Genomic DNA, 26014 nt, shown 5'->3' on the forward strand with positions numbered 1-26014 from the left:
TACGCAGATGACACTCAACTCATCCTTTCACTCACCGAGGATCCTGCTAACGCCTAAACCAACTTCTGCAATACCAAGACTAACATGGCCAATTGGATGAGAAACAACTGCCTCAAACTCAACTCCTACAGAACAGAAGTACTAATTGTCCTAAAGAACATTTCTGTATGGGACCACAGCTGGTGACCAGCAGAACACACAGACTAACAGACCATGCACGCAACCCGGACATCATCCTCGACAGCCAACTACCATGAAACGACAAGTCAATGAAGTCGCCTCCTCCTGCTTCCATACGCTCCACAGAATTTTCAGATGGATCCCTGTCAACACCAGAAAGACTGTCATGCAGAACCTTGTCACCAGCCACCTTGAAAAACCCAACGCCCTCTATGCCGGAATTTCCACCCAGCATCTCAGAAAACTCCATAGCATGCAGAACAACGCAGCCATACTAATCCTCGACCTCCCCAAACGGACCCACATCAACCCCCACCTCGGAAACCTCCATTGGCTCACCTTCCAGAAGAGATGCCAGTTCAAGATCTTCATGCGTGCATACAAAGCCCTACACGCTCAAGGACCATCCTACCATCGACTGAACTTCCACCTGCCCGCAAGACACCTGCTCTCCACCTCACTCGACCTTGCACACACCCCTCACATCCACCACAGTGGGCGCCGCTCCTTCTCCGAGATAGCTGTAAAGTCCTGGAATGACCTGCCCTTTCAGAAAGAAGCTCAAGACCTGACCTTTCGATGGAAACATGGCACTTTCAGCACCCGGCTACCCCTAGGGGTGATAGTGCTGCGCTATACAAATACTGATTGATTGATACAAGACAACTAATGACCACATTGTGAGACCAAAATGCTCCTGGAAAGTACAAGGACATGAACAGGGTGGGAAGCCAATGATTCAGGAGCATGGAAGCCACAAGATCACTAGCAAGGGACTGACCCAAACCCCACTCTATGTGTATTAGAAATAGCTGGTCTAGCCAGCGGGCTGCTAAAGCCATCACTGCGACCTAAAAATTGTGAAACAGTTAGAATATTAAGGAGTAACACAAAGGAAAATGTTTCATGTATATAGACCATCTTCAGTGACAGTCTTCAACCATTTGAAGCTTGGTTGTAATTGTGCCTAATATATTTGTAGAAATTGTACAGAGGAACTCGACAGATTAATTGAACTGTGTGTAGATTGTTCAAAATAAACAAGAACTTGTTGAATGTTTGATTGATCATATTTATCTAGCCTTTCTGGTCAGCACTATTGTTTTTCTCCTAGCAAATATTTCCTTCCAGTGAATATAGGCATAAATGCATTTAATAAATTAAGATGCTTGATAGTCAGTTATTTTAATACACCAACAGCAGATATAATTGTAACTCTTCACTTACAAGGTAATTTGAATATCTATATTAAAGATAGCATTTCATCATTTAAACTGTGTGAGGTGCTTTGGACAGACAGCTACTAAGTCTTACTGCCATATCTTCCAGCTATGAAATCTCAAAGGTTTGGGTTCTGGTTCAACATGACAAGGCTTTTAAAAAAGTTGTTTGATATTTTTATTTGTGTGTTTATGTATCAGTATTTATCTAGAGCAAACATGTCTAAGAACGAAGGAACACCTTTACAAGTGAAAATTAATTTTCAGCATAGGAGCACTCCCCATACAGTGAAACAAATTCTACATCTAAAGCCTTTTATAGAACTTTAACACAACCTATTCATGGATCCTTACCCCTCCTTACAGGAGAGCCAACACTGATTGCCATACATCGAGGAACCAGAGTGCAAGAACTGTAAAATCAGATGATTCAAGTCTGTGAATAGTGAGGGGAATGGACATGAAGGTATGCCTTAATCATTCAGCGATGATGGTGGTTCTAATATCTTCTGATCTTTCCTGAACCACAGCAAAGCTGGTTCATGCCTTATGTGAGATGTTGTTCCATATTCAGATTTTCTGGATATGTGGATGGGGAAAGGCAGGTTTTTGTAAAGAAAATTACAAAGTAAACTATGACCACATGTTCTTACTCTGGACAGAGAAGTGCAGAGAAATCTTTCAAAGATTGGTATCCTTAGAGAAATTGGAAAGCAAGGAAATCAAGGTGTCATTAAACAAAGGGCCTGATTTAGAGTGGTTATTTCGGCAGGGCGAGAGAGTATCTAACTCTGTTGGCCATGTCCACTGTGCCAGAATCACAGGGGTTCCTGTCATTGGATTGAAAGTATGCGTACCGCTCTGTCAACATGACGGAGCCATATGTGACACTTTCAATTTCTTTTTGATTTTCACAAAGAAAATCCCAAAGCAGGAATTTATTTTTGAAACTGAAAAAAGCAGCAACCCCCTCACCATAGGGGTTTTCTCCCAATGGAGTGGGGCGGTCATTGAAATCTTTTTACTATCATTTATCGCACATTTTGTATGGCAGTAAGCAAAAGTAAAATCTCCTCAAAATCTTTGTCATGGGCGCTGCACTAGCAGAAACTAAAAATTAAAACGTGCAGAGCTGTGGAGGACTTAATCAGTTTTAGTAAAGAGTATGGTCATTACTCTAACTTACCACTGCTGAAGGCTATTTTGGGGAAGATCATTCACATGGTTCTTTATTTTTGAGAAGGTATGATTCTGGATGGCAAACAAAACTATTCTTTAACTAAAGCTATGGTTATGAAGAAAGCATTGGATCTTTCTCAGTAAATAATGATACAAGAACTGTGTTTGGAATGTGGTTCTGCTCATGGGATTTTCTGATCAAAAGGCATACAATAATTGTTTATCTAAATTTGGAAATGTTTAAAGGAGATATATTTTCTGTATAGTGCTTCAAAATCATGGAATGCATGCGCATACATTCTCTATAGCTCTAAACAATATGTCTAAGGCTATTTTATATAGGGTAATCCTTCCTCTCAATAATACTGTAATTGGTAGAAGGTACTTTTGATTGTATTGGGGGTACACCCAGAATTGTGGCTCCTGGGTTTAAGGAAACTCTTGGGTTTCCATGTGTTTCCTTTGAGGTAAATGCAATGAAGTGTATTTTGTAACAGACTGTTTGAAGTTTTCAAATATTCATTTATGTCCACTCTTTTTTTTTTTAAACACTGTTGTTTTAATCATTCAGAAGGCTATTAAGATTTTAGAATTGGACATTTGTATGTTGTTCTTGCGCTACAAAAATATCTTTAGAATCTGACAAGATATGATTGTCATTTTTAACTTTCCATGAAATGTTTTATTATAATGAATGTATGTAGTAAACATGTTTTCTGGGGCGATCGCCTCATGAAAATGGAAATAAATAAATTTGCTTTATTTCATGACCATATGGGAGTACTAATGTTGATAATAGTAAAATATTAATTAATCTCTCAGATAGCATAGTGAATGAAGTTGAAAGATAAATACTGAAAAAGAATTGCCAATCTGTCTAGGTATTGTTTTCTAAACATTTCAAACAGACTTATTAAAGTTTACATACAAAGTATGACTTCAGACCAATAGGTGGATACATCCACCTACAAATGTATTGCAAATGAACACCTATAAATGCAGATTACTGTAAGATGAATAAGAATAGCTAGGTCGTTTATTGCAACACATCTGAGTGCTAATGAGGGCTCCATCACCTCAGCAGAGTTGTTGAGGCTACATGGAAGGCATACATGAGAGGAGAAATAATGAGAGATTCTGACGTAGCTAAGACCAAAGCAAGCGACCAGCAAGTGCTATTGGACAGAGACATAAAAGATCTCACCTACACTTCAATCAACTAACACTCTCACTCTGACAGCATTAATCGAAGCAAAATTTGATCTCAACAGTTTACCCCTTCAATGCAGAGGTGGTATTAGCATGTATCAAACAAACACATTATGAACAAGGCGAAAAGGCTGGGAAATCATTGGCCATGCAGTTAAAATTGAAGGAATCAACACATGACATCCCAGCAAGTCATGATACACTAGTTGAATTATTAACCAATCCTATGGAAATACCTAATACCTGTGTCTCCTTTTATTGCATCGTATATCATTCGTTCACAAAGAAAATACTATTTTGGAAGAAACTTTTTAATCAAAATTGAAACTGCCTACTCTGGTGATGGACAGATGGAAATGGAAAGACAAATATTGCAAGGAGTGAGCTTGGAAGAAGAAGTTATATAGCTCGCATGAACACAGAGAAAAAACTAGGAGAGGATGGACTCCCAGTGGAATACTATAAGATAAGTAGGAAATGCATAGCGCCTCCGCTATGCAAAGTGTATCATGAGGCAAACGAAAAAAGGAGCTGAATGCAAGAGAGTTCAAATAACTTTAATACACTGAAATTTCGTTCAGAATTCAAAGTGTGATTCAATCCAAATGACTCTTCTACTAAGCCTCTAAGGACACTATCTCACATCTTGTGACAAGTCTGAATGATGATTATGATAAACTCGCAAGGTCATTGCATGCTAAAAAGGCCTTTGACTGTATAGAATGAAGATTTTTAATGTGATGGCAGGAATGGGCCTAGGTGAGATTTAATTCAGAAAGTCAGATGGTCATATAAAGAAACATCACCGGTGGTGAACTGTGGTGGCTTTGTGTCAGGCCTTTTGAAGTATGGAGAGGCATCAGGCAAGGCTGTCTGCTGTCACTGCTACTGTTTTAATAGCTCAGAAGCCATCAGCGAGTGCCATATGTCACTCTAAAGACATATCAGGAATAAATACTGCAGCAGGAGAAATTGACATGCTATTGTATGCTGATGATATCATGGTTTTCATGATGAATCATCACACCTCTATTTCAGCATTAATCCCATTGCTTTCTGCCCTTTCTGAGTTTTCTGGATGTAGAATCAGTTCAGGGAAATGTGAGACCTAAGCACTAACAAATATCACTTCAAAAGCTTCACTGGGTGATATCCCTTTTCAGCGTGGAAAAGGGACCCATCTAAAATACATGGGAGTGTTGGTTAACTGGAGGCTGGAAATTATGATGAGTAACAACTATAATCCATTAACATAAGTGATTTCAAGACAATTGTTTACATATTCTACATTAAAGTTCCTTTGCCAAGGGAGGGCAGTTATAATTACAGTTACTGTAGCAACCCGTCTCAATTATGTCTTTGCCAATTTGCCTTTTTGGATCTCCAAAGAACTGCTAAAGATGATAATGGGGGAAAACATAAATTTATATGGGGGTAATCTAAGCTGGGTCTAAGGGCGTTGTGGTGAGATCCCAGCCTGGGATCATATAGAGATGGCAAACACAAGGAGATGATGGACGGAAAGCTGAAACTTTTCAGAATCACCCCCAGTCACAGATCTGGGTTGAATCCATCATCGTTCTTTAGCTCACTTCGCCACCCTAGTTCAAACACCGCTATATGCAACTAAAGAATGATGATGGATTCAACCCAGATCTGTGACTGGGGGTGAGTGTCTGAAAAGTTTCAGTGCTCCGTCCATCATCTCTTTGTGATTGCTGTGTTCGCCCTAAGTTGCCAGGGTATGCCCAGATGTGGGTCCCTTGCTCACTTTGCCATTGGATTCAAGCTAGCCTGGCTGAAGAGGGGTGTTACCCCGAAACCGGTCCCAGGATGCTTGTTTCTGGTCCAGGGAAGACATGGCTTGGCAGTTCAGGCTGGACTGTTCCCATGAGGCACAGGGCCAAAACTGATTTGCATATAGCTGTGTCTGAACTGGGGTGGCGAATTGAGCTAAAGAATGATGATGGATTCAACCCAGATCTGTGACTGGGGGTGAGTGTCTGAAAAGTTTTAGCGTTCCGTCCATCAGCTCCTTGTGTTTGCAACATATAGAGATGGCCATAATTAATAATGAAGTGGAAATTACTCAATTATACCTGAAAGGATTTAAAGTAGTAGAAAGATAAACCCTATTATCTACTCATTGGGATATGCCTGGCAAAGAACATTACAGGACGGAATAGTAGACTCCATAAACAAGCACCAATATGGCTCAATGATGAAATGTAGGACAGACGTGAGATATGAGAATGCGAAAAAGGTGAGGGAAGAGAGCCAAGAAGAGTGAGGGAGTGTTCCGCTGTAGCCAGCTGCTTAGGCTCCATAAAAAAATCAATGGCCAACAGCTGCGTAGGGGACATGAAGCCACAAGGAGAAGAGAGGTGTGAGCGCTCCAAAATTAACGATGCGGTGTAGTTTCCAAGAGGTCATCTTGCTTCTGCTCCTACTCCTGTTGTGGGAGGTTTAGGCAGGACAAGCAGGTGAGTGGTTGAGTCTATTGAGTCTAGGGGGAAGAAGAGGAAGTGTGAGGATCCATAGGGCCAACAGACCTTAGGGGGTTAGCCCTGTGGCGCCAGGGAGCCTCCTTGAGGTGTGGAGGCGGGTGGTTTAGGCTCTGGTGCGGCTTGCACCAGCAGGTCTCCATGCCCTCTCACTATATTTCTTCTTATCGTTTTCCTTCTCGCTACCTTTCACCACCTCCTTGATCATCTCAGAGCTGCTGTTCTTCTGGACACTGGTGCTGATAATTACACACGTTGGTGAGTCTTGGACACTCAAAAACTCGTATTGGTGTCTATTCCTCTAAAGGGTTTTTGTGTGAAAAGTATGACCCATAAGCTGCTCTGTCACATCACCATATCTCCGCAACCCTAGACTTCAGAAATATTATTACAGAATTAGCTGGTGTACCCATGCCCAGCTATGCTTCTTTGACCTGCTTACATTTTCTGGCATGCTGGAATTGCTGCTTTACCCTGTTCTGTTTTCGAACTTTGGCCAGGGGGCCACCACCCGACTGCACGAGTAGCTGTGGAGTGGAAGGGTGGTCAACTGGGTGGATTAAGCAAGGGGCAGGAGCTGACCAGAGACCAGTTGAGCGAGTAGAGCTTGGGTGACATGGGCATCTGCAAAAGAAACAATTGATGGACGGAATGCTGAACAATGGATTTAAATGGGTTTAATTCATCATTCTTTTGCTCACCACACCACCCAAGTTTGGACCCAGCCATATGCAAATCAGTCTTGACCCTGTTCCTTATGGGAGCAGTCCAGCCCGAACTGCCAAGCCAGGTCGTCCGTGAACCGGAAACAAGCATCCTGGGACCCGTTTCAGGGCATCACCCTTCATCAGCCAGGCTATCTTGAAACCAGTGGTGTAGTGAACACGGGACCCACGTCGGGGCATACCATTCCTACTTAGGTCGACATATGCAAAAGAAACAACTGATGGATGGAATCCTGGACAGTGCAAACATTCACCCCAGTCACAAGGATCTGGGTTTAATCCATCATACTTTTGCTCACCACACCACCCCAGTTTGGACCCAGCCATATGCAAATTAGTCTTGACCCTGTTCCTTATGGGAACAGTCCAGCCCGAACTGCCAAGCCAGGTCCTCACTGGACCGGAAACAAGCCTCCTGGGACCAGTTTCAGGGCATCACCCTTCATCAGCCAGGCTATCTTGAATCCAGTAATGTTGTGAGCACGGGACCCACGTCTGGGCATACCCTTCCCACTTAGGGCAACATATGCAAAAGAAACAATTGATGGACGAAATGCTGGACAATGCAAACATTTACCCCAGTCACAAGGATCTGGGTTTAATCCATCATTCCTTTGCTCACCACCCCACCCTAGGTTGGACCCAGCCATATGCAAATCAGTCTTGACCCTGTTCCTTATGGGAACAGTACAGCCCGAACTGCCAAGCCAGGTCCTCCGTGGACCGGAAACAAGCATCCTGGGCCCAGTTTCAGGGCATGGAATGGCATGGTGAACAAAAAAACTATGAATTTAGGCCCATATCTCTGTACTGGGGTGAATGTATGACACTGTTCTGCATTCTGTCCATCAATTGTTCTTTTTGCATTTTGCATAGGCATCAGTATCAGTGAGATATTAAGTATTTTATATATCTGAAATGCATCTGGATTTTGTACATCCTATCTGAAATTGCCACTGACACTCGCACTAATGCTGATGAATACAAATATTGTTGTTTTTTAGTACTTATTTGGAACAACCTGGTGTATTGTGGAGCCACATGGAAGAAGGTTGGATTAGACTGATTGGTACCTCCAGTGAGATCAACTAGGATACCCAGTGTACCTGAAGTGTGCCAATCATAGTTTTGATTGAATAAGGCATATGTGAGATGGGGGGGGGGGGGGGGGTGGAAAGTACAGTAAGTGAATTTGCATGGCTTACATGTCTGATTGTGGGGGAGCAATTGCTATCATCAGACACACAGTTGAATTTCTCAAACCTTCCCTAGTCTAACTCATGGCCCAAATAAAATTGGAAGGCCATGCTCAGATCAAAAGTAATCCTTCACACAAAAGAAATGTGGGCATGGAAGAAGCTTCATTGCAAAGTATGCCAAAGTTGGTTGGGTAACTAACTATGCTAAAAACCAAGTCTTTGAAGGATAATATACTAAATAAAAATGCTTTTGGCCTACAAACAAATCTTTTCTTTATGTCACAAAAAGGTAGCTATTCATATACTTTAAGAAACAGAAGGTCCAGGAAGGATCTTCGTATAAGAAATTTGAGGATAGGTAAAATTATACCATGCTCTCTGCCACTGACAGACAATATCAATGCTGTTAAAATTCTAATGAAAGGACATTACAAGATACTCAGGTCTCAAGTGTGAAGAAAGTAAAGAGGACAATGTGGCGCCCAATAACCTGGGTGTGACATCTGAAAGCATGTGTCATAAAAAAGTCTGTAAAACAGACTACAGATTAAATGAAATGATCAAGGAAGAGACCCTTTTTTGATGTTGGCATAAATCAAGTGGTGCAAGTGATGTAGGTAGGTACCTTAGTTGGAAATCGTAAATAGCTCTTAAAATTTGTAGCACAGTTCCCAGAGAGGAAGCTGGATGTTGAGAGGATAAAACTTGTAGACTGGGTGTGCGTCTAGGGGCTGAACAGTTAGCTAAGCCCCATAAAATGTTGGTGTGTGCAGAGATTCATAAGCATCTTACAAACTCTCCTCTTCTTTCAAACGACTCAATGATGTATCAAAGGGCTCTAAGTCAAATGGCACAACTGATGACGTTCTCTCAGCACTAGGAATAGAAAAGCATGGACTGAGGGTTTGAGGGGGCAAATTTCACCTGTGAAGGCAACATAAGGATGGTAGCCCCGCATGATTATATATAATCCTGTGAGTGATAAACCTATTTTTGACATAATACCTGGGGGGGGTTTACGGGATGAAAAGGAAATGGGGGAAATGGCTCTAAGTTCAATGCTGTGGGAAATTCAAGCTCGAGGAGGTGACAAGTTTGTTGAGCCCGAAATTGAAACTTAAACCAGTACACAAACAAAATCAAAAGCCCCCAAAATATTGCTACTGAAACAAAGCAATCTTCCCCAACTTGTCTGACTCTTCGAGTGAAAGTGATCCTTGCATTGAGAAACCAATAGATTGACTTTAAATAGGGATATGGGAGCAGACTGTATTCAAGGTATTGAACCATCGTTAGGCTCTGATATGATGATGGCTATACAGTGTATTTTAAAATCCATTCTGACCCTGTTGGAAAGTGTAGTTAAAGACTCGGACCATAATATTGCAATTGCCTTAACTATATTATCTAATCTTTTAGAACTTAACACAAGGGGCTTTAATAATAAAGGGCACAGAACGCCCAGTCCCTCTTTATTTGACAAAGAAACACAAAACCTGATAGACCCCTCAAATTTTGTAAAGGTTAACAGAGAGGAGAGGTAGAGACACAGACGGAGGGTATGGGTTGTGGGGTTGGTTGCAGTGGTTTCGTAGGAGGGTCAGTTCAAACCGTCAAACCCCGAACATTGAACAACTGGGTAAAATACGTGTGGATGAGGTGGATGTGACATTGCATACGAATAAAAAAACTGTCAAAGGAATGATGGATGAACTAAGTAGCCCTAATGAGAAAGGGGATTTATATCCCATTTTTCAAAGAAAAGCTCAACGGAAGGGAGAACAAAAAATATAAGTAAAATGAAGAGATTGAGGAAGCGAAGAATTACTACAAAAAGTGTAGGAAAGTGTTTTTGGATAATATGTGTAATACTAATACAGAGGAGGAATATCTAACATGAGACAAACACTTCTACAAAGGTTTGCTTAACTGAGTAGTGAGGTAGAACAAGAAATAAATTATGGAGTTACAGGGGAGTTATAAATCAGGAAAGACAGACACGGCAAATAATAAAATACAGAAAGATCAGTTTTGTTCTTGTACCTATGTCTATGCATGTGCCTGTTGTTAAAAAAATGAAGGCATTCCATCAGTTGTGGAGGTTTTAACAAACATAGCAGTCAAATAAAATAAATATAGAGGAAAAGAATCTTGGTGGAGGTAGTAATCCAGAGTGCTGTGATTCGAGAGAGGACCACCTGATTTTACAAATAGTTGACATCTTCACATACTGGATTTCTAGTACATTTCTCAACAGGGACAAATCTTGTAAATCCTGAACTGTGCCCCAAGGCTGTCGAAAATCACATCAAGCGACATAGCCTTGGTTGAAAGATAATTTTATTCACAAATAGTGGATGGTCAAGTTTTAAGATCAACTGATGAGTTATGGTGGCTATGCTTCAATATTTACATTGTGCACCAGAATAAGTCCAACCAAACTAGGGGGGCTAGAATAAGTGATATGCAGAGGGAAAAGCCAAGCAATGGAAACGAGAACAAAGAATGTGATTGGCTCAGATCACGGCAGTTTATTACTAGAATAGGTTCCCAAATATGGATATTCACGGGTCCACTGCCAAAAAGGGTGAATGTGCAAGAACAAGATACTTGGAACTGGATTTCTGTGGCAATTAACTCGGGCCTGTGGTGATTAAGCCAAACAGTTTCTGATTTAAAAACTTTCCACTTGATGTCCTGGAACATTGCTGGCCTCAAAAGAAACGGGATGCATTAACAAGGAAAGTTAAGAGAAAAGAAGTTGCCAATACTGGCATTACAAGAAACATGGGCAAGTGAAAGTATGGCATTAGATGATTACTTGGTGTATGATTTAGCAGATGAAAAGTGCAGTTCTGGGCATTCACAGGGTGGTCTGATGACGTGTAGCGGTAACAGAGAAACTATCAAGCACAAGAATTTGTTATGAATATTTGAACTTCATGACAATAGTGGTTGAGGTTTGCTCAAGTAAGGTAAAAATCTAAACCTTTTAAGCTGGCCGCCACTCCTAGGCAACCTTTTAATAGACCGCTTGAGACCATCCACATCGCGGTCGATCCTGATGGTCCAATGCTGCAGTTTTCGGGGAACTCCAGACCCTGTTCTACTCATCCAGCCAAGATAACTTAGACTGGTGACATGGGCCTGGGTGTTCTGAATTACGACTGAGCTTCACTAGTGACAAACAGACCAAGATGGCCGCCGCTTTCCCTTCCCTCGGACCAACCATTTACTATTCTCTACTAACTCTCACATGACCTTGATCATGGGACCTCGGTCACGGCAGCGCGCGACTACATGCACTTCTCCTGGGTCTACTTTTCAGTATTTAACCACGTCTCCACCGCGCAGGCAGAGAAATAAGAGATAGAAATGTTAGATGCTGGCTATAAAGGCTGAGTTTGGGTCAAGAACTTTTACATTTTGGATACTTCTCAAGTCTGACAATATTGCAGTATGCCCTTTTTGTAAAGAGGATAGTGTTACTATAATTCTTCTTACCTTTTTTTTGTACATATTTCTTAATGGAAAGGAAGAGATTCTTAATGCCTGTTTTTAAACAAATGAATATTAGAAAGGTTACTAAATTATTGACCAATATAAGGAATTGTGATAATATACGTCTCTGTTGCCATCTGAGAAACTTTTTTGACGGAATCAAGATGAAATTAGATTTGCCTTGTGCATAATACTAGTGGTTCAATAGGAAGGCGAGACATTTAGTGAAAGCCCAACTGTGCACCTTACTTATCCAATTAGTTTACTCTTTAGGGTTTATGAATTATAGCTTATGTTGGAGGAAGATTTTATGAACTTATATATACTATAATATACGGACCAACACTTACTGGTATGCTGCTGGATCATTAATATAGCTCTAGCCACTGCACTTTTGTATAGGTCTATTTGCACATTGAACGTATGCTTCATTATATGTTACAAAAATATATTGATGTAAATTTAGTATATGTAAACCGTTTTTAGATGTTTTTGATATAAGGAAGATAACAAAAGCTATTGTTTTTATAAATAGGCTGTGTATATTGATAGTATTTTTAAAACGTTAATGATTGTTTTGCCATAATTTTCATATTAGCAAACATAAATAAACTTGAAACAGCGATTGAATCATCCTAAAAAAAGTACATATTATAGAAAAATTGAAGAGAAAAGAGATCAATGGATTTAGTGATATAATAACCGATAGACATTTTAAATCATTTGATGATCCACAATAAGATTTTGATCTACACCATATCCAGAAGTGGAGATAAAATCAGTTACTCCACTGCTTACAGGGTTGCATAGGTCATCAGCAAGGAGACTTGAAACAGTCAGTAACCTCAAACACATACAGACCCAGGGGACATACAAGGGCATGGTAGTGATACTATTGGTTAACAGAAATGTTCATGACAAATAGCAAATGAGCTAAATATCTGGTGGGAAAACAGACTATTGAATATTCTGAAGAGGAATGGGAGGAAAGCATGATAAGGGGCTATGGTAAGCCAGGTTGAGCGACTTCAAAATGTATTGCATGAATGACACTAGTCACCACACATATTACCTACAGCATGGTTGAGCATAACGTCTGAGTGCTGGAGATGCTAGCAACCAGTTAGTGACACACAACATATTCTGTAGGAAACTGGCACACTGGACTTCTACTAGAATTATATATAGGAGATAACAAAAGGGGAAATAGGGATTGAAACGCCTTCAACTGTACATATAGCCTTACTTCATGGCGTCAGACACTGCATAGGTAAGTTTTGGAGATGGTTCTCAACATCGATGGCGGTAGTGAAAATTGGCATCCTGAAAGCATGGAAAACTCCTAATATTCCCAACTTATGATTCATGGCTGACGGATATGTATGAGATGGCTAGGGACAAAAGGTGGACCTACAGACATTAACAAATACCCAAATTTGAGGTAATATGGGGCCACGTTATAACAGGGAGCACATAAATGGGAAACAGAGGGAAAATGAATTAATGGGAACAAGGGATGGGGAGCATGGCCAAGGTACAGGAGGAATGGATAATAAGGGCTTCTGTGATGATTGTGAGCTATACTGTTGAAATAAATAACTGATCAAGTGCACATCAAAAATGATAAATGGAGAAATGAAGTGAAGTTCTTTATTCCAATAAAAATGAATTGATTCACTATGACTGCAGATTTGTTTTTGCTCAGAGACTTGAGTAAAACAGGCAAATATTTGTTCAATTTACCAGCTAAGGATGAGAGATTCCTAATCTTTATGTTTGCACTTCTGTAAATTTCAGGAATGTGCTTGGATTAGATTTTCTTTCCATCATTTTAAAATAAATTTGCCTTTCTAACACTGGCAGCAATTTCTAGGTCCGGGGGTAATTTTAACAATGTGTTTGAACAAAACGACTTAGAATACACTTCACACTTTTAACAGCCCTGTATGACTACTGATTGTACTTCTAGATTAACTGCAGTAGCAACAAGTTATCTATAAATTGAGAAGAAAGCTCGAAAATATACCATTACAGATTAGGTATGTAACCAGTGACCTTGATATACATAAGATAAAGTTGTCCAAATGAATCTACAGTGGTATGTACTGAGAGGGAAACAGGTACATGCCTTAGTTAAGTTTTGTGTTTTTATTTCCTTAGCATGGCTATAAGCGACTTACCATCAAAAACACTATTTTCTCAGTACAAAAGAAAAGAAGTTGCTATTGGAGACCAGAGAAGCTTTGCGCCAATCACTTGGTTTCGCCACTACGACCACATCAGGCTTTGTTCTCCCCACCTGAACAGGTTTAGGGCTTACCCAGGCATCCTTCACTATTATGCAGGACGTCACTGGAGAACGCCATGTCCACACCTGAACTTTCAAGCTATCCTCATAGGCCAATATCTCCCCGTGATGAACTGACCCTAGAAAGACCCATGCCAGCGCAGTGACATAAAGAGTCTACCGGAGGAAGACACTAGTTACAGTGCAAGACCTCCAACACCCCCATTGTTATTATCCCAAGTGCTCGTGAAACACCTTACTCATCTGGTGAGAGGCAAGACGTGGCAGGGCATCTTGCTCATCTCTTCTCTCCTCCTGATACAAGTTTAATTGAGCCCAAAGACGGTTTCTCATTACAGACCTAATGGACCGAAAGAAGCCCATATTTTCAATGGGATTATAAAGTAGGAGGGTTTCCAGTATAGATAACCATAAACTACCTACAATATTGTATCCTGGAGGATGATGGCAAGTCTGGTATCACAGAACACAAACTATTCAGTAGACCCTAGGGAACAAATATGCAGGCACGGTGAGTGTCCCTGCACCCACCCTCCCAATAGTTACTGCACTCTGCACCTCCACAGGCAAAGAGGAGTTCACTGAGTTTTTTTAGGTCACTGGAAACATGGCCATTAGACCCAGCATAGGCTAAAAAAAAATAGAACCAGGGATATAACCACCCAAATTAAAGACGCAAGGAAGAGAAACTTTAGTTTCTGCTAATGTTTCAGATTTGCCATTTCTTGCTCAATAATTATTTCCAATCAACAACCCTGTTAGTGACTACAGGCTTCGGGTGTGATATTGATGCAATCAGGCAAATCTCTATTCACTTCTGCATAGCTTACAGGTATCCAAACTCACATGCAATATGGCCCTCATAATGCAATCCAACATTTCTAGTTGGTTGAAGGCCACATGGTCACACAAAGGAGCTTCTATCTCAGCCCTAGGGTTGCCTGTCAAAAACTCAATGGGAAAAGAGGAAATACTTACATTGCGGCCATTTTGGCTGATATAAACTTTAGGGCCAACTCAAATGAGAGATCTACAAACAATCTCATAACTGTCTGCGCTCCACATGACCAGAGTACAGAACAGGTGTCAAGTGATATCAACACTCGCAATCATGTGAGGAGTTCCGCTGAAGGTGCCTGAAAACAAGTTCCTTGCTTTCAAATGATAAGAATAAGTCTTCTGAATGAGTGGTTATACAAACCATTATTTTTTGTGTACATTCTGCACAAATGTAGCCTTGTCCGTGGCACGATATCACTGTGCACACAAATCTTCGGTCACAGTTTTCCGAAGTGGCACTCTTTACTTAGGTCAAGGTTTATAATGTACCATATTCTGCTGGCACAGCCTTTCAGAGTGGCATACATATCCCGAGACACCTTTATCACTAGGCAAGATTTCTGGCTGAAATTCTCCCAGCTTTAAATTTCTGAGGAGGATTCTTATGGCACAGAATTGGCACTGTGCAGAAAACTAAACTTTATTGCCAGGAATTACGAGCCCCTACGAATGGTTATACAAGCTTGTGAACATTTATAAGAAAATTGTCAACTCGGCTTAAAACATAACATAGCAATATTTGCACATGAAAAACAAACACACGTCTTTGCCGACGGCGGACACCACCCAATGTGAGTCGACAGAACTTCAAACATGCTTACAATGCTGAGATGTAAGAAAACCCACAGGGGGGTAAAATCTTGACAACACAATGACCACAACATAGAAATGTACAGAATATGTGACTTACAGAAGACACCGCCCCTACCACTTCAGAAAACCACTTGAAATCCATCTTTCCAAAACACCCTGTAATCACTGATGTTGACTTATCGTCTTTTTAAAAAATGTAACTGCAAAGCACCTATATTGCTTTTTGTATAACTACATACAACTCAACGAAACATTCCCACCAACTCTATAAATACATTCAATGTAGGTGTATTAATTAAACGGAGCTATAACATTAGACACCCATCTTCACGTCACCAAGCTAAATCATAAAGATAAACTTTGAGAAAATGGTTTCTTATCACTTACAGAGGCCTGCGACTTCAAAAATAAGACCATTTCCAACAATTCTTTGTGAAATCAAAATGCACCCCCCCCCCCCACATCCAAACAGTTAAGTAACTGCACAATATATGTACAAGAAAAAACATACAAAGATTGAATGGCTAAAAGGTTTTGCGCGGGGTTGAGCGCACTGGCTTCAAGACTAACCCAAGTCAATAACTGTGAAAATTGACTCAGAGACAGTGTCTGAGGGACCTGCATCTGCAAAAACAACTCACAATGACACACTGCCCTATCCTTTCCAGAAAGCAGTGCACAACATTGTCAGGCAGATCCTTGGGTCTTTGTAGCATTCTCAGACAGATCTTTCAGAGGCGTTGTGTTCTCACCATGCACAGGCTGATTAAACTTTCAACTGAACTGAAAGTGCCTCCATTCAAAGTGTGCACAACAAAAGTACACACTTTCTATCAGATAACTTTAAAATAAGAAATCCAAAATATTTTACAAACTCATCATTGACCTGTGAAAGGAATACTGCACACAGTGTACACTAACACCTGCTCGCCTATCTGCCACCGCTGCCATCGTGGAGTCTCGTGGCATTTACCTACCAGTAATCTCCTGCAGTAGCCAAACCTCCGGCTGCCATCTTCGCCAGTCAGCATGAAAGAGAACGTCTCACTGAAATGAAGGGTGTTCAAGAAAATGTTAGTGACCACCGCAGAAACATATATTACATTTACTTAAATAGGGAGAGATCTTCAATCTAAATTAGAAATCAAACATGTTTTCATTACGCTTGATAAACAACCCCATCCTGACTTTAAAACTCTGCATTATCTGAAAGAAACCACAAAATGGCGTGCACATGCTATGATACACATTCGAAATCTGTAGTATCTGAAATAATTCTTAAGCACAGAAAAGAATGGAGCCGCTCACACGTGCATGCCTCTCTTCCTGCACCCCCGTTCTATTTTAACACTCTTATCTTAAATGCATGGAATGGCTTTCATAACATGCTCCTTTTTATCCCTTGAGGGGCCTGGCAGGACAGCAGACTAACCTACAGACTAGACCAAGAATCTGAACAGTTTCCTGGATGGAACGGCTCCATTCTGTGCACTGCAGATTTGCACAATTTACTCGCTGTGAGTCTAAGAAGCTTTGTTTGTTGTTTCCTTCCATGTATTTGTCCTTTGTACACAGGCGGAATTGCTGTCAACTGTTACTGAGATTCAGAAACAAATATATTCGGGTTTTTTTTTAGAGGGGAAAAAAATATTGTTGCCTTTTAGGCGTTCAACTGAGAGAAAATGCGTGGAAGTCTGGCCTCTTTTCTGAGGGGATGGTGTCCCTAAGTGGATTTGGCACTGTGGATAACCCCAAGATCATTTCCATCGAGATGATTTCACTGTGGAACACAACCGCGGCCACAAATATTCCAGGGAAAAAAAAAATAGGCCTGCAGTAGAAATAATTGAATACATCTGTGCAAGCCTGCACCGCTGTCTAAAATCTTTCTTTTATTTTGTCAAAGGCCTGTGCCAAGCAATTAAAGGTTCATTTTCCAAAACCACAAGCTTTGAGAAGCAGCAGTAATGATTACCTGGTGTATTCAGACACGGGCACCCAGTCCTTGGCATCAGGAAAGCAGAACTGGGGGATGGCCTTCAGGCGCTCCTCGGCCTCACGCACCTGCTTGGTTGGCCTTTCCAGCTGTGGGGAGGGAGGACACAAACATATCAAACCATGTGATATCATGTCAACTTCTGCAGCCTTCGTCCGGAAAGTGCTTTACTACCAGCAAGGACGGCGTTGTAAGTGCCCAGTAATAATTTGGTGCTGAAAGTATGTGGTGATGGCAGAAGTCCCATATGCCCTCATGTGTGCTTTACCGCACATGCAGTCATTTCCCGTCATCTGCCACCGCATGCAGAGTTAACAGTTCCGCATGAGCGGACAACGGTTTTACGTCAGATTTCTAGAAAACCACATCTTTACTAAAAGATGCGGCTTTCAGGTGGGTTTATGTCCTGCACATCAGCATGATGAGTTAGCGGATTGTGTCCACAACTAGCGCTATGGAAACTATGCATACTTGTGCGCATGCGTTAGATTTCCCGTTTTTGGGTGAAAGCCTACTAGACAGTGCAGCTATCTGGTTTGCGAACAAGATTTGGCGGATATTCTGAAATCTGACCTAGGTATGCATTCTGCCCGTTGTTTATCATTGGCTCTGTGGCTTGTAACTCACATTCGCTTGCTTTCTATTTGCTGGCTCTCCAGCTCGAGTTTGTCCCTTCCCATGCCCAAGCCCTATTTACGGTGTTGGTCCATCAGTGCTCGAATTCTGTAAAAAAGGCCTTAAAATCTTATTCATACTTATTCAAAGAGAGAGGTCAAATGTCATCCAGGGGGCTTGGGATTTACTTTTTTTCCTCTGACTTCAAATTGAGAGGATTTAGTAACAATCATGCTGGCTACAGGGGAGTGCGCAGATATTTGAGAATTAGAAAAGCCCAAATGAAGCACGCTTTTCGGTAATTATGAAGGGTGGTAGAAACAAATATTTTAAAATGAGCAAAAAATATATATATTTATACTACTTGATGACACTTCCACACACTATCGTTTGTATGCTGTATACTTTTATCAGTAAAACTATGTCTGTGCAAATGTAATGGTGATCTCAATTGACATGTGCAGTCTGTAATGTATATTCCACTTTATGTCACTCCAAACGAAGCCACTCCACTACAATCCACACTGTGTCACTGCACTCTACTCTGCACCACTCCACGCCACTTCACTCTATACCTCTCTACTCTACACCACTCTATTTATGCCAGTGCACGCCACCCCACACTAGTCTACTATCACGACTGCACTCTACACTCTGTGCCATTCTACACGGCAACACTGCACTCTACGGCAATGCGCTCTACTCTGTACCACTCAACTCTATACAAGTGTTCTCTATGCAAATCCACTCTATCGCACTCTACACCACTGTACTCTACCGTGTATCACTCCATTCTACTCTGAACCAATCTACTCTGTGCCACTAAACTCTAAGCCACTCAATTCTGCACCACTCCATTCTGCTCTGCGCCTCTGCAGTCTCCTGTGAACCATTGCACTCTACTCTGCACTCTACACCAATGCACTTTACTCAAAACTGATTGACTCTACACCACTGCACTCTATTCCAACTACTTTTACACCACTGCACTGTGCCACTATTCAATACTCTGCAACACTCTACACCACTTTATTCTGCAACACCACTGCACTCTACGCCATTGTACTCTAAAGCCACTCAGTTCTACTCTACACCACTGCTCTCTACGCCACTGTACTCAGCAGCACTCTATCCACTGCGCTTCACGTCACTCTACTCTGTACCACTGTATGTCACTGCAATTTATGCCACAGTCGAACTCAAGTCGGCCGTCCGATCATTCTGATTCACGCCACGCTGCTGGATTCACTCCGGACTGCCTCGGCTTTTCCCCACTAACGGAGAGCCAATGCCAAAGCTGCACTGGACTGGACACATGCCACTCCTGTTAACTAAACTCAGTGCCTTCTCTAAACTAATGTAACCTGTCCTGGTGATGGCCTAACATATCTACAGGCCGAAACGCCGTCGACTTTCTCAGCGAAACCTCTGGCGCCCCTACTTACAGACACCCTATCCAATTGAATTCTTACATTTCTGTACCTTGAATTGCCTTGGTGTCCTAAATGTTGAAATAATTTTGTTTCACTTTGTTCCAGCGCGCCCACCACCACGGCTGTATATACCACATCATATGTAACTAGCGCCATCACAAAACTTCACGAGCACTTGTGCACAGTATTTTGTTGGTAACATGACATTCAATGTAATGCAGTGCTATTTTCCCATGTGCTTGTACATATGAAATTTAATATGTCCAACATGCTTATCAATCGAAATACAAACTTCTTTTCAATGAATGTGTCTCCCTGTGTTTCTCCCCTTTGGATTAAATCCATCGCAATTTATTAGGCTGTTTATATCTGTCCTTTAAATGATACCCTTGTTTGAGACAGTGTTGTTTGTTATTTATCTACTATACACCACAGCACTCTACGACAGTTTATTCTGCAACACTGAACTCTACTCTACTCCACTCTAAGGCAATGCATTTTACGCATCTCCCTACGCTCTATGCTACAGCTCTGAGCCACTTCCCTCAACTGTGCACCACTCCACTCTATGCCACCTCACTCTATGCCACTCTACTCTGCAACATTGCACTCTCCGACACTGAACTCTATGCCACTCTTATCTGCACCACTGCACTCTACCCTGTACCACTCTACACTACTCCACTCAATGCCACTACACTCTACACCACTCAACTCTACACTACTGCACTCTGCCACGGCACTCTATGCCACAACAATGTATTCTGAAACAATCAATGCTACTGCACTCTGTGCCACTCTATTCCACTCTGAGCCAATCCACTCTATGCCAATGTACGCAACACCACTTTAATTAAAACTAATACACTCAACCCCACTGTACTCTACACTAATCTATTCTGCACTACTGCACTGTACGTCACTATACTATACTCGGCAACACTCTACTTTACACCACTCTACTCTATACCACTGCACTCTCATCACTTTACTCTGCCCCACTCTACTAGACTGCACTCTATACCAATACACTCAACACCACTCTACTCTACACCACTGCACTCTCACCACTCTACTCTACACCACTGCACTCTATATCACTCTACTCTGCAACACTGCTCTCTCTGCCACACTACTTTGCACCACTCTACTCTGTGCCACTGCACCACTCTACTCCATACCACTTTGCACCAGTGCACTCTACGCAAATGTACTTTACACCCATGCACTCTACACCATAACACTCTACACCACTCTAATCTATTTTGCACCACTGGACTCTATAAGACTGCATTCTATGCCACTTCACTACTTTACTCTACGCGTCTCTCATCTGCTCTTCACCACTCAAGTTTATGCCAGTGCATTCTACCACACTCTACTATGAGCCACTTGACTTTTCATCACTGAACTCTACACCACTCCAGTCTATGCCACTCTACACTGCAACACAGCACTCTATGCCACAGCATTCTAAGCCAATGGACACTATTCCATTGCACTCTAACTTGCAACACTCCACTCTATCCTGCACCACTCCACTTCATTCTACTCAGAAACAATCTACTCTATGTAACTGCATTTAATGCCACTGCACTGTACTCCACTCTACGCCACAGCACTCTACCATTCACCACTCTAAGCCACTCCACTGCACTGTATGCCACTTCAATCTACACCACTGTACTCTGCAACACTGCACTCTAACCACTGCACTCTATGCCACTGCTCCCTACGTCACTGCACTGTATTGTGAAGCAATCTATGAAATTGCACTCTGTGCCACTCTATTACATCCCGAGACAAACCCCTGTATGCCACGCCACTCTATGCCACTGCAATTTGCATTGCTACACTCCACTCTACTCTATTCACCACACCCCGAGCCAATGTATGCTACACCAGTTTACTTAAAACCAATACACTCAACACCACTGCACTCTATACCAATCTATTCTGCACCACTGCAGTGTACATCACTATACTTTACTTTGCAACACTCTACTTTACGCCACTCTACTCTGCACCATTGCACTCTCGCAACTTTGCTCTGCCTCACTCTACTAGACTGCACTTTAAACCAGTGCTGTCTACACCACTGCACTCCACATCATTCTGCTCTGCAACACTGCTCTCTCTGCCACTGCTCTCGCCGCCACTCTACTCTGCACCACTCTACTCTGTGCCACTGCACCACTCTACTCTATGCCACTTACGTCAGTAGACTCTATGCAAATGCATTCACGCCACTGCACTCTACACCACAACACTCTCCGCCACTCTAATCTACTGTGCACCACTGCACTCTAGAAGACTGCATTATATGCTACTTCACTCTACGCCTCTCTACTCTGCACTGCACCACTCAAGTCTGTGCCAGTGCTCTACCCCACTCTACTATGGCACCACTGCACTTTTCACTACTGCACTCTACACCTTCCAGTTTACGCCACTGTACTCTGCAACACTGTACTCTATTCCACTGCACTCTACGCCAATAGACTCTATGCCACTGCACTGTACCTTGCACCACTCCACCCTACTTCCCTCTACTCTAAAACAATCTATGCCACTGCACACTATGCTACTCCACTCCACTGGTGTGTAGAACTTCACAGTGCAGTCTCTGCTTTTGTTTATATCTGCAAATAACGTGACACAAAGGGTTCAAGCATTTTGTTCCTCTACATGAACATGGAACTCCTCAGTGACTCACAATAACCGTATAAAGTACAGCAGAGGGTACTTTATTCCGTAAATTCATGGCGATTGCAAATCCTATGGTACTAGGCTGATTTATAAGCCCTTTTCCATAGATCTGCCCCCGACTCTGTAAATGAGAAGATCCGTTACCAAAGACTGCCCAAGGCCAGGGCAAGCACCGGCCCGTGCTGATAGCTTATCTATTCTAGGAAATTAAACACATTTATTTTTTTACTGAAACTCCAGTCAAACGGGGGCTGTCACGTGTGCTATCAATTCTGAAAAGCACAAGCATCTTAAAATAGCAACCTCTTCCAGAACACTTAAATAAATACCGTTCTTATCTCCTCCAATTAATAAACTCAAAATACGTCACGGTGAGCAGAAAGCACCTGCCCAGCTTCACTTTGGATCTACCTTGGGGAACTGATAGGTAACTTCCGGGATGTAGGAGTTCTTGGCAGGCTTCTTCTTCAGGGACACGACCACGAAGTACTCGAAGAGCTCGCGCTCCTGCCACTCGATGAGCTCCAGCTCGAGCGTGCGGTAGCTGGGCGCCCTCTTCAGCATGGATTGGATGTGGACCAGCCTCTGGGTGTGCGCTGCAGGGGGAGGAAACAAGCACCTCAGTCAGTGGGACAGGGTGCGGGGTGAAAGGCGTGTAGAAAGAGAGAAAATACTACTTATTTTTCGGTAAAAGTCAGACAGGTTCAATTTTTCAAGCTAACAATTCACAGCCTGGGTGGTGAATGAAAGATACAATTAGACCTTGGTGAATAGAAGTAACAAACAACTATGTGGGAGACATTGCACAAGCCATCATGCGGGCCAATGCCAAGAAATACCTGGCAAGGGAGGATATTTTATTTTCATTGCATTTCTCCCATATGCCATAACAAGAAACATTCTAACAGAATTCTAAGGAATGTTTCTAATTAAATATATTATTGAGAAGGCACCAACAGCCGTTTTGGCTGCGTTCCGCTGCTGTTGGGAGAATTATATTTGGCTGTGTATGTGTTATTATACTCCTGACACACACTTTCCTAGACTGCCGGATATGCATACTATAAATATGACAGTTATGCACCCACAATGAAACTTCTGACTTTCTGACATAGGAGACTTTTTGTCCAAAAGAGCCATGGCCAAAATAAATATACAACATCACACAAATAAGCCTTGTCTTTTCAAACACCAAAATAATCTGACTGCATACACAAAACATTTCTTAAATGTAATTATTTCAATATTGTTCTAATTTTATTTTGCACGTGAGATGAGCAGTCTTCTGTGGTTAAGTGTGCAATTTGAGTTAGTCGGTCTTTTCAGGTTATGTGAGTAAGTTAGATGAATCTTTTGGGATGATCCGCCATATTCGATTAGGTGTGCAGGTGATGAAACTCCTGTTGTTGGTGAACAGATAATCATCTCTTTATTGATAGGTATGACGTTTGGAATATTCATATGGAGATTACTGGTTTTAAGTCTTTGTAAATCTTTCAAAGACTAATGCACAGAGCGAGGCAACAGGTGGCCCTACACCCTACAAGATGAACATGTGTTCCTCTCAACAGGAAGGCAGTGTTAGACTGCAACGCAGGCTAGGATCATTTTTGAGGAGGCAGGATAGGGCGACAGTCAAGGTGGCGACCATTTACTAAAGACTGTTAGCTGAAATGACTTGACTAACATTAGGGAAGGAAATAACAAGTAAAACCAGTGTAATCTGAACTGTGGTCATCAATCATAAAGACACAGCGTATGTATCAGTGGCACGCATTGGCTTGTGGGTACATGATATTATCTGTGCTGCAGTGACATCCAGGATGATTGCAGTCTGTGCCAAAGTTTCTGTAGTAGTCACATCAAGTGGATTTTCGCTGCATGACAGTCTTTGCAGTAGCAACACCTCTAGTTTGTTGGTGTAGGAACCCTTCTGTGAAACAGGGTTTCTGTTTATGTGGCTCCAATCAGACAACCAGACTAAGAGTCTTTTGAAAGTAAAGAAATCCGAGTTGTATTTACTAAGCACTGTTATCCAAGACAAAGCTGCAAAACAATATACAAAGGCAGGCCATGCAAGGGGAGGAACAGGCACATTTCAGCTATCTTCTAGAGCACTAGATAGCATCATCTTTGCAAAAAGCAATTAATAAAGCAATCTATATGATCCAGCGACTATGAAGCATCTCCCGCTTGTAATAACCATACGGAACAATGCAGAAAGGAGGGTATGTAATACACTGACAACCACTGGCCAGGCAGTGCATGAAGCAAACTGTGAAGTACTGGGTAGTGGGCACCTGTGACATAATGTAATTGTGGACGGTTTCAGTCAACCACGTTTGATTAGGTATCAACTTTGGGAGAATTATTCTTTTCTAGTTAGTGGCACAGTTTCAGATATTCCATTTCCTCTGTTTTGGTGTGCAGTTTGAAAGAGTTCATCTAAGAGACATCCTTCACAACGACGTCTTTACCCCGGAGATGTATATATTGCAGGATAATAAATTCTTTGTATTTGACCCCGTGAGTGCTTGAATTTCTCTCTTTGGGAGGTGAAGCTATATATATATATATAGGTTACAAAGGTTAAAGGGACATTATATTTAGGTTCAGATTTTACACACAAAACCAAAGAAATTCAGCTGTTACAGTTATCTCAAGAAGCTATACTCATCCCTAAGGTAACTATAACATGTCTGATGTAATTTGTAGGGTAATTAGGTACAAGTTATAGTAACCTTAGGGCACTAGTTATAGTTTCTTGAGATAACTCTAACTGCAGTATTTCTATGGTTTTATGTGTGTAAAATCTGAAACTAACTATAACACCCCTGCAACCTTTGTTTTTTAGTGAATTTCTAAGGTTTTTAAATATATTTTCTAACTATAATGTCCCTCTAACCTTTGGTTTCTACAGTTAATGTCTATGTTTTTTCAATGCTATTTCCTTATTAGAACGTCCAGTAACCTCTGTTTGTTTTATTTCATTTTTTTTAAATGTAAAGTAATATTTAATTACCATATGTTAATCCAACTATCGCCATGCATGCCCTTTGGCTGTGTGTGGCAGTGGGTTGGCCACAGGGCCTGGCCTGCAGCCCCATGCTGCGCAATGAGGGGTTGGCCACATGGTACCAACCCCACACTGCACACTGCCTTTGAACCTGCGCAGTAGCGGTTGGCCACAGATGCAGTCAACCTGCGGGACCCTGGGTGCGTAAGTGGCTGTGTGAGTCTGTGAGTGGGTCTGTCAGTAGCTGTACAAGTGCGTACGTGGGTTTGTGAGTGTCTGAGTGGGTGTGTGTGTCCACATAGGTCTGTGAGTGGATGTATGCGTGATTCCCTGGATCTGTATGAGTGCTCTAGGTCTATAAGTGGGTGTGTGAGTGACTGTATGAGTGTATAAATGGGTGTGTGAGTGGTTTCTGGGTCTCTGACTCAGTGTGTGTGTGGCTGTATGGGTGTCTGAGTATCTGGGCCCCTGAGTGGGTGTTTGAATGGCTGTATGGGTGGGTGTGTAAGTGAGTGTGTGAGTGCCTGTGTGGGTGTGTGAGTGGGTCTCTAAGTTGATGCTTCAGTG

General features: G+C 41.9%; 1 protein-coding gene across 4 annotated transcripts in view; it reads right to left on the reverse strand.

The window, feature by feature from the left end:
• The window catches only part of DENND2B (DENN domain containing 2B), a 1065289-nt gene that overhangs the window by 205514 nt on the left and 833761 nt on the right, over window positions 1–26014 (reverse strand). For all 4 annotated transcript variants that reach the window (XM_085648132.1, XM_085648131.1, XM_085648133.1 and 1 more), the window contains 3 exons: window positions 22843–23027; window positions 17654–17763; window positions 16656–16725 (listed from right to left, as the gene is read on the reverse strand). In XM_085648132.1, the coding sequence (XP_085504258.1) occupies window positions 16656–16725; window positions 17654–17763; window positions 22843–23027 (365 nt within the window). The remainder of the gene's footprint in view (window positions 1–16655; window positions 16726–17653; window positions 17764–22842; window positions 23028–26014) is intronic.

This window comes from Triturus cristatus, chromosome 3_2, assembly GCF_964204655.1.
Source record: "Triturus cristatus chromosome 3_2, aTriCri1.1, whole genome shotgun sequence".
NCBI lineage: Eukaryota > Metazoa > Chordata > Amphibia > Caudata > Salamandridae > Triturus > Triturus cristatus.